The sequence below is a fragment of the Brachionichthys hirsutus genome, chromosome 8 (assembly GCF_040956055.1).
Source record: "Brachionichthys hirsutus isolate HB-005 chromosome 8, CSIRO-AGI_Bhir_v1, whole genome shotgun sequence".
NCBI classification, from domain to species: Eukaryota; Metazoa; Chordata; class Actinopteri; order Lophiiformes; family Brachionichthyidae; genus Brachionichthys; species Brachionichthys hirsutus.
Window position 1 is genome coordinate 10,691,886 of NC_090904.1, and position 15,324 is coordinate 10,707,209.

The following is a 15,324-nucleotide window of genomic DNA, read 5'->3' on the forward strand; positions in this document are numbered from 1 at the left end:
CTGTGTAAAGTAAAAAAAAAAAAAAGGAAATACAATTCTGCAACTTCTTATTTTTAAGACAACATATATATTTTTTATTGGTTTAAAGAATATAATGGTCTCGAGATTTAAATGAAACACTGAATATGCAATTAAGACATGATGAAAATAAAACATGAAAAGCATTTATTGTCAATTTAACTGAAAATTAAACGTGACAGCATTTGGTGACATTTCTTTCTTCACCTGAGACTTTCTTCTGACCTCATCCCTGTTTTCCAGCTTTAAATAACTGACATTAAAGCCATAAAACATCCCATCTCTTCAATGCAAACTGAATAAGGCGGAGTTGTTTTAACTCGTGCTCTGATTGCCTTGCAGAAACAGTACAATGATCAATATATTTATCCAGATGTTAGAGCTCTTGCTGTCAGGACGCTCTGGTTTTGTTGCACCACATTCTGCATGTTGAGACATAATTCAGTGTGACTAAACCTGGAAACCCCACAGACATCCATCCTCAGCTCCATCTCTCAGCAGCTCGTTGGAACTGATGTTTTAATCGTGGCGGACTGACAGACAGTCGGGTTTACAGTACAAAACGTGATGTTTGTGGCTCTGGGTGTGTGCAGCTCATGAGAACAGAGGAGCCTGCACTGAAACACTGACTCAAGTGTAGCTACTTGCCAAAGCAGTGAAGCTTCGACAAAGGGAATTTCCTCTGTGCAAAATCCCATTTTCATACAGCGCAGACAGTAAACACTGTGGCTTGTAAATAAATGAATAATGAATAAATAATAATAATGAGCTGGAGTCTGAAATCCCACTTATGGTCTTAAATAGCAAAAGTTATGCATTTAAAAGTAAGAAAGTCATTTTGCTAAAAGGCTACAAATAATCAATATTAGAGACATGCTGCAAAACAAAGACCCGAAGATGCGACATGCAGGATTTTAATCATCAGTGACCTTTACTGACCCCTATTGGCATGTACTATGAAGTGTAGAATACCATGCAACAATAAACATTAACCTAAAACTACATGTCAAAAACTACAATCACAGACACATCACAATGGAGTCTATCTGCGAGGTAATCTAGAATAATTACGGTTTATCTGAGCTTTATGCGTCACGTGGTCGATCAGCACTATGGATTGATAAAAAAGTACACAGACTTCCTGTTTACGTTGTTGTTGTTGTTGTTGTTGTTCCGTTTCGAAGCACGTGAAGTTTAGCATTAACGTACTTGAAACGCTATTATCGACAAAGACTGGTTCCTTTTTATTGACTCTGTCAGAAGCTTCGTAACACGAGGCTTTGGTTATGACGTCACTTCTGGGGTCATGACACGCTCGCATTCCGCAACATTACAGGGACTCTGTAAAAAGATTTACATTAATAAAATTACATTTAATCTTAACATTGATAGTTGGCTATAGTTTCATACATTTAGTTTTGATGTAATGCAGATTCTGATTTTGGAGGACACTGAAGCCTTTTTTGTTTAAATTATGGGTTCTTGCATAAATATTGATATTTCTGCCAAATAATGAAAATCAAGAGGATGGAGGCCGCAAGCTTGTGATATTTTGCAAATGCAGATATGGTTAATGAAAAGAAGACAAACTTACAGGGGGATCCCGAGGTGTTCCCAGCCCAGCCGAGACACAGTCTCTCCAGTCCAGCGTGTCCTAGGTCTTACCCGAGACCTGCTCCCGGAGGGACATGCCCGGAGCACCTCCCGAGGGAGGCATCCAAAATAGGAGAATGTGTAAGAATCTTCCTCTTTCAAGGCTAATTGTAGAAAGTCTTCATGTCTAAATAGATAAAATAGAAACTTGCGTTTGCGTATTTGTCTGTGTTTTCCCTGGAGACCTAATTCACATCATGAGGCTTTAGCTTCTGCTAGCGTTAACGACACCTGCAGCTTCACAAACAGTCAAAGGCTGAAGCTAAGCTCCTTGCTTTGCGGAGTGTCGGCCGCCCGATGAACGGACTCCCTCCTTCACGCTAGACAGCGTGGTTTTAACATCATTTTCTAAGAGTGGAAAGAGGAAAAAGTGATCACAGGTGACCTTTACCGGATTTGGCTCCAGACTGTGGAAAAAGCAGCCTGTAAGCAAAAAGCTCAGACCCGCCATTACATCTGCAGACTAATTGGAAAAGCCTGAGAAAAGCCGAAATGCCCATTCCACCGTTTACGCAATTATTTTTGCTGTGTGGATGCTTGTAAAGTTTAAAGGGTTTCATTTTTTCTGCTGGTCAACGTGCCAGCCATGTGGAGGATTTTATTTATGCCTTCTCAGAGCCACAATTACCTCCCAACCCCCACTCCACTCCACACACACACACACACACGCGACCATCTGCATTATGTCAGAGCGAAGGCGATAAGAGACAAAACTCACACTGTCGTCTGAAGCGTCCCTGCACAATGCTACCTACAACACACAGGAAACCACAAGATCACCGCAATTCAGACAACAGTGGGGCCAACGTGGGCCTCCAGGTGTTCACAACAAGGATCATGACTTCATGTCTGCCGATGTTTCCTCTGACTTGAACGGTGGGTGGAGCTTTATTTAAAACAATCGTGTTTGGTTTTAGCAGCAGCGCTAGAATCTGTGTTGCTTTTCGTGAGACTCTCTTGACATAGAGTATAATTGATAGAGAAGGATCACATTTTACGAGGATTTATTATGATGATATTAATGTTAGGCCACGTTGTAATCGATATTTAAATTTGTGTGAAGAATATCTTTGGCATTGTGTTTTTACAGGTTCATTTCTGACTGCATCCCATCTGATCTGAAAATCTAAATTGTGGGTTTTCACTTCTAGTTTCGGTTCTCTTTGTAACTGTATATATAGTCATGTAAATTATTTATATTTTAGTCTCTTTTGGCTTTTTTTGTTCTTCACATTCAAAGAGGCGAATGTGGTTGGTAATGTCACAAATCATTTCTTTAATGAAGGGTTTGTACCAAAATGTCACAAGTCAGACTGAGTTAGACAAAAGGAAATGTCCTTTTGTAAGTTCCGGCTTTCCTTTCTACTCAATCTTCTGCATCGTTTCGCTCCAACACACTGGATATTATTCCCATTTTCAGAGAACATTTGTAAAGCCTATTTTGTTAGCTGGCCTTTCTCGCTCTTCCTGCAGCGTGTTGTACCAGGAGTCCTGCGGAGACGAAGCTAAAGTCGCACATCTGGATAAAGAAAAGTATTTCAAAACCAAACCTGGAATCAAAAATACTATACGCTTCTTTTATTGGTATCTTTCAGAGTAGCAATATATTTTTTTTCCATGATCAATATTTTAAAAGACTATGCATTTTGAAAGATGTCACTCACATTTGACACACATCTTCTTCCTCTTCCCTTTCTGAGTTCGTTTTAGAGTCTTTCAGTACATCGTTTTGGTTTTACCACCAACAACTCTTGATTGACTTCATTGCTGTTAGTAACCTCTTTTCCAGCAGCAGCTGGCAGCAGCATTCGTTGGGGGGGGGGTGTAAAAATAGCTGGTAAAAATAGTGGAGCATTTGTTAAAGAGCCAGATAAGCATATATGCCGTATATCTACCTCTGAAGCTGGTTGAGAACAAAAACTGAATCGACAGGTAGGTGTTGACGCCGCTCCAAATCAAAGCTAATGCCGTTCCGTTTACAACTAGAAAAGCACCCGGAGAGCACAGACCTTCTGGATCTATAGATCCAGAGCTTTTGAAGACACAACAAATCTGTTAGTCCTCTACTAATTCCACAGCGTATTGGTGAAGGCAGCAGAAACAGAACCTCCTTTGTGGAGGTAATGAGAGAGAAATTAGTGAAAGGGTCCAAAAACAATATCGTTTTGTTGTGAAAATTTAGCTCGATTTCAACTGGATCTGTTTCATCAGGCATTAAAGATAGAACAAATCCGTTGACCTGCTTTGATGTAGAATCGACTCAACTATAAGACGCCGCCTGTTAGAAATCTCTATCTCTAATATTAAATGTACAGTAGGCTGAAAAAAAAGTGTACCCTCATTAAAAAAAAACAACAACTTGATAATATCTGCAATCCGGATCCGATCCAGATTAAATTCAGTGGAATCTTCTGGATCATGACCAAAATGTAATCATCTGTGGCTGGTAACATTCCCAACATATCATGAAAATTTCATCAAGACCTCTCTGTGACTTCTTGCTTTACATTGCCAAAAATCAGAGACAGACATTGGTGGAGGTAACTAACGCTTTTACAAATGAATTATTAATGCACGAGCACAAAAAAAGCCTCTTTGTGTGAGGCAACAGCGCTTTTCTTTACTCGTGATTATACCCCCCCCCCCCCCCCCAATCGGCAGGCGATGAAGTGTTGTTGAGTTATAACCGGCTCCACTGATGTTTTGTGTTGCCGAGGGTGACCTCTGACCTTTACCTGACCTATAAACTTTCAAGGCATTGGAAAAGAGGAAGAAGAATATCATTACAGGAAGAAAGACTGATTAGCAATATTTTACGTCTGCGTCAAAGTTCAAGACAAGTTTTCATTTCAACGAAAACATCAACTTTGGCTGGAATTAGACAAGTATGCATTTTCATGAACATATCTGAGCAGCAGTTGAAAGTCAAATCTCCCCAGGAGACCCAGAACGAGTTTATCTATCACGCGCCTTGTCAACGCAACGCTACTTGTTAATGGACCTGAGCCGTCGGCCCCGTGAAACCAGCACGCCTATTCCCTGGAGGACCCACGGGGAGGGGGAGGGGGACTCACACCACAAACAAGCAGCGCAGCACGAGGCCAGCGAAGAAGAAAAGGGCCTCTGAGGTTAACGCGCCAAGATAAAGATCCCTAATTCAGTAAAAGACACGTAATAATACAGCACATTCATATTGGGACAGAACCCGGGTTTCCATGAGCTTTCGGTACCAACCTCGCGGTCATGCAGCTATTCTTTGGATTCTCTGCTAGTTGGACCGTGATCAGAAACAGATGACTGCATGAGATTGTCTTTTGTCCTGATGTTTTTGGTATGAACTCCCAAAGGATACTTTTTTAAAATATTGCCCAGACAAGTGTGTTCGGTAGCGTGGAGCGTGTGGTTCCTCGGTCAATCCCTCGGACATCGTCACCGTTTCATTGTGACGGAAAGATTCAAGCCAGAAGCAGAAGGTTTTTGCTGGGAGTGTTAGGTGGAATAAGGGTGTAAAGGCAATTCTGTTTTTGTTAAAAAAAGTACCAGAGTAATTTAAGAGCTCTGGCCCACTGCTATCAAGCATGCATAAATCCCCGAAATTGCTTCCTGTAAGTTAAAAGAATGATGGATTACAGTAAATATCATTGCTTTGGGTTGAGGAAAAATAAATGTTCTTTAGGCATCATTAGCAGCTGTAAAGGGCAGGTCTGGAAGTTTAAGAACCGGACGTTAATTCAATCGATAATCAGTCTCCTAATCTCCATCAAAACGGGAGTTAAAAGAAGTCTAATCAAAGATCACTTTTAGTCCTCGTGGTAACTTCGTTTGTCAGGAGCAATGAGTTGCATTCTGACCTTCGTCTGGGAATGACTGAAGGAACAGGATCACAGCACAAGTGGCCCAAAATGAGTTTCTTTCTGAGGTGGGCCGGTTCAGGATTAGAGTTTGGGCGAGGAGTTCTGACACCTGGAGGGGGCTTGGTGTAGAGCCCATGTTTTCGGGATCGGTTTGAAACAAGTCCCCTTCGTCTGCTTTTTAGGCCGGACACCGTGTAAACACACCAAACCCAATATGTCACACAGAGCACCCATGATGCAGGTCTCGTGTTGCATCTGGCTCCCTGAGCCAGTGCCCTTCATCGCCCCCTGCTGGTCTTCATCAGGCTGTTCAGGCTGAAGATCCCACACCGTTTTCAACTTCCTGACAGCAGAACTATAAAACAAGGGGAAGCGGATTCTTATACAAGACAGGGTTTCCATCCACGAACTGCACACAGTCTGCTGGCCTGCTGTCACGATCTTGACAGTCTTTTCACATTCCAATCCGGTGAGTCATTGTAGTCCTCTTCCAAGCGCCGGCTGTTTATCTGCAGCTCGTAGCAACAATTTCCCCGATTTACACCATTCCGTCAGATTCACTGCACGTCAACCGTTTCTTTAACACTGGAACCCCCCCCCCCCCCTCAGGTCAACCGAAGGAATCTCACCTGCCGCTCAAAGAAGAACCACTTTCTATATTTACAACTTTATTAGTAAATTTCACACTAAATCACAGCAACGGTATAAAGATTTTTGGGTTCACAGTGTTTTCACATACAAATTAAAACCAAAAACATCAACATGGTGTTTTACATTTGCACAAACATCTCTTCACTTTTGCTGCCGAGGTTGCAACATCCAAGCATTAGCCTGTTTGTCACGTCTTCGGTTTTCACCGCTCCTGCGTCCATAGCATATGGGTTCACTCCCTCCGTGTGTGTGTGTGTGTGTGTGCGTGTGTCGCTATTTCCTCACTCTCTCTGAACTGGCTGGATAAGTTTTTCCAAGAAGAGCCCAGAGTGATTTTCTAGATCCATGTGCCGGTTCCAGCTCTCCTCCCTGATCCCCATCAGCAGGCCTTCCTGCATGAAACACAGCCATCGAACATATGTAAGAGGTGAACAAAACAAATGCACCCTCTGATCACGTGCTTTTGCGAGTGAGCGTTAGAGATGGCAGTGTTTCCTGCGTTCTAGGAGACCGACAAAAACATCTGGAACCGCATTCCCCAGCATGTCTCGTCTTACATTTAGGATTTCTCCCGAACGGCACTGAAAAATAACCCCAGCTTTTAGCGCCATTGAGAACGGATCGCAAAAAAGGAATCTTGGATAATAGACACATTTCTGATGGAAGTGCTAAATTGGAATACTTCCATCAAGGCCCAATGGTCCCCCTTTAATGCCATAAAGCCTTATCCCCTGTCAACATATTTAAATCTGGTGGACTCAGACTTTTATTTGAACCTGCTCCACTTTGCACTCGGTGCTATTGGATTGGCAAACCTCGGATGAGAGGAAGCGAAAGCAATGTGGTCCGATACCTCCGTCCGAGTCCGTCTTGGATCTACTTTAAACACTAAAACACTTTTGTGAATTGTTTCGACCAAAAACCAATCGCATCAGGATGTATGCTGAATACGTTTCCTGAAGATATTTTAAATTTGACATTCGAACCGTTTCCTTCCGTCACACTCAATTTAATCGGTGGCGGAAATATCTCAGCTCGACCGGTTACCTCAAGGGCAGTTAAAATTCATCGCTGAAGCTTAAAGAAACTAAAGTAAACCGTCGGCAGGATGATCGCACGACTCAGAAACTACGATTAAACTTTCGTTCTGGTTTAGCAGCAGGAAAAATGGACTCTTCAGTCTCTGGGAAGTGACCTTTGGTTTATAAGGACACACACTAACCTCCTGAGTGTCTGCGAGCACCAGGACGACGTCGCCTTTATCAAACTGGAGCAGGCCTTCTTCAGACGCCGCATGGCTCTCTAGCGCCACCCCCTGGTGTAAAACAAAAAACCATCACAGCTCTAATTGACCTCATTTAATTTCATGGTATAGAGTTCAGCTAAAACATGGAAAGATATTTTCCAATTCAGGAAATACAAAGCAAAAACAAAACATAGTATTCACGATGCTTTAAATCTCTTCTCCAATGAAAGAGCTCACATTTTGTGTTGAGCGCTTTATAAAAATAGTCCGTGCTTGTAGTGACGGTAGCAATTCTGTCCTTGTAAGGAGTTTACCTTGTAAAGAAAGCCTGGTGGATTGTGGGAACTGGAGTCATCTCCTGAATCAGCGCTTCCCTGGTTGACTGATTGGCCCTCTTTCTTCTCCAGTTCCTCCTCCTGAATTAAAAGGGGCCGTCTATCTGTGGAGCGGAAGGAGATCCGTGGTGCAGGTACTGGAGGAGGTTTGGGCTTGGCATTGTCCAATGGCGGTTCGCTCACAGTCTCCTTCTCTGGACTCTGTAGGGAATCACCATCAAGTGGATTGGACTCATCTTGGTTTGCAGCTTCCGTCTTTGGTTCTCCCACCTCGGAATCATCCAGCTGATTTGCAGCAAGTTCATCCTCTGCCTCCGCCTCTTCCTCCGCTGGTGCCGCCGCCTCCACCTCCACCTCATCTAGACTTGGACTTCCTGTGCTCCTGTCGCTGCTCTCATCGTTGCACTCCGACTGCCCCTTCGGTGTGTTGGCGCCACTGGAGCTGAGATCGGAGTCGGAAGAGTTTGCCGTTTTGGATGACAGGATGCTCTCTTCTGCTTGGCTGGCTTCTTCAGAGATGCTAACGGTTTGTTGGGTGGGGGAAGTGGGGACGGCGACTTTGGCGTCGTCGGCGGTAGCGTAGATGGAGACGTGATCAGCGGGGAAAGACGTATTGCACGGGATGGGATTGGAGATGACCAGGGACGTCCTCTTCTTTGTCTTGTTCGACGTGCTATTGAGAGTCACAACTCAAACGTGAGGCAGACAGCAGGCATGTTACAAGACATTCCATCTGGAGGACCGGTGGGAACGTTACCTGTTCAGACCCTTGATGATGAAAGCTTTTCCCGAGTGTTGGTCCCCCAGGCTCTTCATCACATTGTAGAGTTCATGGTTCAGCTTCAACACAAAGTGAAACACAGGTCACTCACACTTCACTCGAAAAGCAGGAGTTAAAGGGGTCTGGGCTTTTAGCTTACCACACTCATTTCTTTATAGAAGACATCCCTCAGGTTTGATATGTTTTCAAACACCGTCGCGTAGCAACCTATCCGGCTGCAGAGACAAAGACAGTTCCAACGTGTAGTTCATGTATGGAGCGATGGACAGTCCGGAAAATGACGGTTGAGCAAGGATAAGCGTTCAATATTATTGTCATTACCATTGACACTGACAAGACAAGTGGTCTCCTAGTGACATCGGGGTTACGCCGCAGACCTTGAGACTGCAATGTCTAGTTGGGTATTCCTATTATCTGAATCCCCACCGGAGGCCTGGAAACTTTGTCTTCCCTTTATTTTAAGAACTCAAAGAACTCATTTCACACCTCGCCACGCAGTTATCAAAGACTGCATGTTCCAAAATGTCCAAGCACACTCTGTTCGTCTTGAATACCCAACAAGCCACTTATGAACAAGGTCTTTATCTCGTTATCTCAAAGCGTGTCCATTTCCTGCAGAGGACAGTAACCGTACCTCTGATAGAGAACGGGGAGCTCCTCCCTCAGCTCATTATTGATTTCTTCGAAGACATTCTGGGCTTTGTTGAACTCTTCCTCCGCCTGTTGAAGAGGATTTTAAAGTATATTTTATTTGACAATTACAGTTGAAAATGATTCTATTATTTCTGGAATATTACCTTTGCTATTTTGACTTCATCCTTTTTCTTGGCGCTTTGTAACGCTTCCAGGTGGTGCCTCGCCGAATCGTAGTCCACCAGCTTGCGGCCACGTTTGGCTACTCGCTCCTGAAACGGAAAGCGTGGCTCTGTCAGGCCTCCAAAGAACCAGAATCAACTTGAACATTTCGGTTCAGCTGGAACTGTGGCAAAACTGAAAGCATCACCTTGACCTCAGGGAACTGGCTCGTATAGTTCTCCATGGTGCGGACAATCTGATCACTGAGTTTCTCCTCGTAGTCGTTCCACAGCAAGTCTTCGCTCTAACGGACACAGTCGATGTCACGTCACTGCAAAGGCAACAAGTCTCCAAGTGCAAGAAGTGAAATGAACGCTGCTGCACAACAGCTTGAATCAACTTGAACCGACTCATGAGGGAGACAAAAGGTTTCTGATCCTTTAAAGGTTAAGTCAAACCACATTCATCAACACGAGTAGCGGTGCGATGGAAACTCGAGACACTAGAGCTGCGTCCTGCGCGCCATGGTTGGAAAGCCGTTTGTGGCATTGAAGAGCCTTTGCAGGTGTGATTAATGCGCTGCAGCTGAGCAAACTCTTCGCTGGAACGAAGCAAATTTGGCCGTCGGAGCGAGAGTTACGTCATAGTTTGGTCGAGTGTCGGACTTCCATAATAGGCAAGTGTTAATGTTCGTAGTAGATTCAATGAATTCAATTCTATGTGAGAAGAAGTGACAAAGGCTGCAACAATCTGGCCATTGGAGAGAAAACAGTCCATCAAAACACGGGGGGGGAGAGCACACAGTTAAACCACCGTAAGTAACAATGAATCTGACAAAACAGTCAGAACACTGTATTTCACCGAGAATGAGAAACATACCGTAGATAAAAACTAACGAAAGACGAGGGGGAACAGCAGATAATGAAAGCAAACCTCCGTCAAGGCTGAACCTTCCCACCACAGGGTCCCTTCACCCCGGGAGTTCTATTTAGATTCTTTAGGGGAAACAGCTGTTCCAGAAAAATCTGTATTATTTAGCCACAAAACCGCACAGCTATCGTACAAGGTCCAGACATGCACTGAGTCTTGACCTAGTCGTGTTTAGCGTGCAATGAGCTTCCCCTTGATTTATGGTTTGTTAGGATGCAAGATAAGAGGTGCATTCCAAGTTTCGGGGGTGGGGGGGTTAAATATGGGACTTGGAAATAGAACTACAAATGAATGCTAATGTTACAACTGGATCTGTCATTCTAATTGCCAGCACCTTAGCCATCAAAGTACAGTCGTCCCTCGCTATATCGCGGTTCACTTCCTGCAGATTTGCTGTGTTGTGGATTTTCTTGACGAACATATGTCTTCATTTATCGCAGATTTTCTACTTGATCGTGGGATTCAAAAGTGTTTGTAGGCATGTGGGAAATACAGGAGAGGGTGGGTTGATAACAGAGCAGGGAGGGTTCATAAAAGGTAAAAATACATGTAAAATAAGGAACCCCTATAAACGAGGGACGACCGCTTGTCTAAATTCAAGCTTTCGAGGTCAAGATGTAGATTTCTGCCCTCAAGCGGGGAAAAAAAGGAACACTTAACTGAACTGTACGTATATGACACTTTAAACGTCCAAATAAATGACGAAACCAAATGAAACAATTAACTGGATTTACGTCGGCAGCAACACATCGTGGACGTACCTCCGTAATGACGGCGAGCTCCGCCACGCCACTCCAATCCGACTCGTAGACGTCTCGCAGGGTCTGGGACAGCCGCTTGGATGTATCGTGTACGGCTGCGGAGGGGAATAAGAAATGACCAAAGAGAGTCTCATTATGGCTCCATTGGCATCGGGAACACAATGAATCCGGGCGGCATTGTTGCTACACCCACGCCGAGAAGGTCAGAACAACACTGACTTCCTGACTGGACCTCACGGAGCAGGACTAAAAGCTGACACCGCTGGAAGCCTTACGGCTTCTTGCACATGTTCTACATACGCAACGCCGAGTCAGCCGTTTTCACGGCAGGATTTGATGCGTTCTTGTAAAACGTGGCAACACAGACAGAATTGCAAAAGTCGAGAAAAGAATCTAAGAATAGAGAAAAGTCACTTCCCTCCCCCCCCCCGCCACAACCACCAACTGTCCTGAGCAGAGAAAGGCATTGTGGGTCCGTGTATGATTTTTGAAACCTACCTTTCATGGCTGTGTGGTAGGCTTTCACGTCTTTAAACAATCTGTTCCCATCGATCTGAGCAAAGGGGCCAAACACGAAAGAGAAAAAGGTTGAACAGAGCAAAAGCTGCATGGCCGATGTGAGCTCTTTAAGTTATCCCCCCCCCGACAACCGTAAATGATGACATCAACATCATTCTGCTTGATGTAGAATTTGATAACGTTGATTTCCAAAACTGTAGACTGCATTGTGTTTACATTCAAATGCTATATGGGTATCACTTCAGACAAAACCCGACAATCTTATTGGTCCACTATCAGTGTTCTGGGTTTGACAGGAGACACAACATGCAGTAGTTCTGCAGAATGGGAATGGGGGGGGGGGGGGGGTAAAGAAAATGTTTCTTGTTTTTCCTGCTTTCGAGGCTGGGCAGAGTGTCTGAACTTGTGGGTTGGCATCTTAACAGCAAAAACACAAGGCTGCTCTTTTCTTGGACTTAGCAGTGCTCCACTTAAATGGAGATTATTGGTAAGAGGGATAAAAAAGAAAGCATTTTAACCCTAAATACAAATGGAAAAACTTTAACAGCTTTTACTTGTTATACAGCAAATAGCGAAGGACGACAACGTGGACCTTTTCATGCTTAAACATTTTTTTACCTGTTGTTTATTGAGGCTCTGGGAACATAACTCAAACTGCTCATCCTTGGTCTCCATTGTTTTTCCCAGTTTTTGAAGAACCTAAGACAGAGCAACAGAGTATATTTTAAAATTAAGCAAAGGTTATGCATTAACGATTAGTTGAAGACAATCACCATCGGTTTTCTGATCAAAGTGTGAAGGCACTTTGCATTTTTCCGTTTAACCGCGTTCCTCGTTGCTGCTTGAAACTGGCAACGCAAGATTAAAATTAGCTGCAATTTGCATAAACCTCCTAAAGCTCTGGCTGAGCAGTTAGCACTTCCGTTTCATTGTGGGTAATCCAGATGATGTTTTCACTCCTATGACATCAGGGTGACACCGTTTCCAAACTACAAAGCAGCCAGATAGCGCAGCCCTACAGATCGCTTAGGATCACGGTCCAACTGTGAAAAGTGATGGAACCTTGATTAAGCTACTCTTATTTGACATTGAAGCAACCCCGACACAAAAATTAATCAGAATATGTTGACAACTGTTCCAGATAAAGCTTGAGGAAAAGCAACCAAGGCTGAATACTCCCAACTCTGGTTGGCCGAAGAGAACGTCACCATCTCAAAACACATTTTTGGCAATCTTACATTGAAAAGTCTAGGATTGAAGTAATGTCTGGACACATGGTCTAAATTATTCATGTTCACAAACTGAAGCTTTTAATATGGGACACCATGCCTCCCAAAGCACACGTGAACATGTGCTGGACTGTCCTTCACGGTCCACAGCTTGCACCCGAACGCCACATCAAATGACCTTCACCTTCTTAAATTTGCAACAAAGGCTCTCATTTCTAAGTCTCCAAAAAAAAAAAAATCCCTGAGTCGCCTAAAATAACTTTATTTTTTGTGTGTGTGTTGCAGCTTCAGAGCACAAACGTCTGCAGCTACTATGTAGAAGTGGAGCAGATAAAGTCGACCACGAACTGAGAGAGAAAGGCTCAGCAAGCAAGAGGAAGTGCACATGCAGGAAGTGGCGGCCTGCGCGTCCTCTCAGGCATGTACAGCGCTGAACATCAGGACGGTCGGGCCAGGGAAGTCCTCGCTACCCTTTTTGTCGATGCCTCACATTGACAGAAGTAGACTGTTGCGACATAGACTCCTAACCCCACTCCGTGGCTTGCATAAAGAGCTTTTTCCCTTTCCACTCATGGTTAGTATCACATGATCCCACACGGCGTTGTGAGCACGGTCAGCTTGACCCGATTTTATTTCACGCAACATGCAAGAACACACCAGTAATTCACAATAGCTTAGAGAGAATCATATTAAATAAGAAATACGCCAAATTCCCCGTCCTTACAGTTCCACTAAGGTCAAACAAAACTATGCAAAAAAAAAAAAAGAAGGAGCTGCTGGACTCTGGCAGCATTGATGTGAATCTCAAAACTCATTTTAGATTAAACTCTTTTGTGTTTCTTGGTTAAACTGGAGGACAGAGGCCTGCAGCTAAAACAACTGGAACGACTCTTTGCCCGCCCCCCCCCCCCCCATCATAATCCACGCATTAAACTCTGATGTCGAAATACACCCAATCTGACTGTCAGAGAAAAGGAAAAAACCTAATATCCTGGATCCTCCCCTTCATCTGAATGCGCGTCAACATTTATGAGACTATTCTGACCCAAAACTCCATCTTCCTACCAAACAGTTTGGAAACAAGGGCTTGTTTTTTTTTTTTGTTTTTTTTGCGTAATCCCGTTGACAACCCCGCAGACAAAGGGTGGAACACGTTACTAATTTGGCGGAGTCTTCCCACGCTGATGACAGTTATTCAGAAGTTATCCTCCCCATGTGATAAAGGTCTCACTGGCTCACCTTCTCCTGGGCGCGATTCAAAGACTTCTGGACCCGTTTGGCGAGAAATCCGGCTCCAGCCTGGAGGTTCGGACCGATTTTATTTTCAGCCATCGTTACTTTTCTCTCCGTTCCTTCCTCGCCGACCCGCCTCCCGTCCGCTCCCTTCTTGCCAGAGACTGCCTCGCTGCAAGCTGAACTGCGACTCCAATTCAAGGCGCGATGGAGGTGGAGCAACGAATAATAAGTGTCAAGACGCGCACAGGCGGCGTCGGCGTCACGCAGCCTTCAGCGGGACGCGGCTCCTGTTCAAACTTGTTCAGGGAATGGCTGACTGTTTTCCGGTTGACCCGATCTTCTTAAGAGTCATTGCGCAGGTATAAAGTGTTGCAAGCCTCATAGTCATGCGCTCCGCGCCGCTCCCACCCGGGATCCGTGAAAAGTGAAGTCATCTAACGACACTCACCTGGAAACGATGCGTAAAAATTGCGTTCCCTTGACGATGCTTGTCTGATTCAGCAAAGGTGGCGTAAGTTTAGGTGCAGAGGACGTTTAGTGGGTGTATATCTGAAAAATGTAATACTATATGAGTTCATATAGGTGAAATAACTAATTATCCGGAGAGACAGCTCGGTTTCCCAATCGAGTCATTACAACGGAAATATATTTGAGATACTCTGACAATCATAATGTGACTCGTCGGTCATGAAAAAAGTAATAAAGACAGATAAAACAGATAAAGCTCGGATAAATAGCCTACATATAAAATAATTGCTGAGTTGACCATTATTGACACGTTTGCTTCTCATAGGTGATTCCTAATATGAGTAGGTGTTGGTCTTTTCCAATACCCATCATCATACCTGCCCTGTGTCCTTAACCTATAGAACATAATCCTCTTGACATGATCAATTTCTTACCCCCTAAGCTGTTGTGGCATCTCTATTTCATGAAGCATACTTAGTGGTTTCAGTCCTCGGGTGTCTCAAGGCCATATCAGGGCGTAGTCAGATAGGAAATGATTTAATGGATCAATGATGGGTGTCAGCAATAAGACAGACAGACTTTTGACGGAGAAATGTTGCCTGTTATTTGTCATAACCTACATTCACCAGTAGATGGCGGAAGATAGCCAACTATTGCTCGTGAGGCGCTACATGTCGAGTTAACAGGGTCAGAAATAAATTAGACTGCCTACATTAGTAATCGATTATTAACTAAAACATGGTCTGTGTGTTGAATTATAGTTATTTTTTATATTAATATATATAAATGAGGCTGAAAGTTTTTCGTTTTTTTGCTTTGTTTTGTTTGTTTTTGGGGCGGGGTTACGT

General features: G+C 43.9%; 1 protein-coding gene across 1 annotated transcript; it reads right to left on the bottom strand.

Moving 5' to 3' along the window:
- Positions 1-6,211: 6,211 nt before the first annotated feature.
- Positions 6,212-14,158, bottom strand: bin2b (bridging integrator 2b). The gene is made up of 12 exons (XM_068742414.1): positions 14,012-14,158; positions 12,162-12,242; positions 11,523-11,577; positions 11,025-11,119; positions 9,542-9,637; positions 9,336-9,443; positions 9,173-9,258; positions 8,678-8,753; positions 8,515-8,597; positions 7,737-8,430; positions 7,399-7,491; positions 6,212-6,568 (listed from the first exon to the last, which is right to left on the bottom strand). Exons 1-12 carry the CDS (start codon positions 14,102-14,104, stop codon positions 6,458-6,460), a joined length of 1,671 nt encoding a protein of 556 aa, XP_068598515.1. The 5' UTR covers positions 14,105-14,158; the 3' UTR covers positions 6,212-6,457.
- Between the last annotated feature and the right edge of the window lie 1,166 nt (positions 14,159-15,324).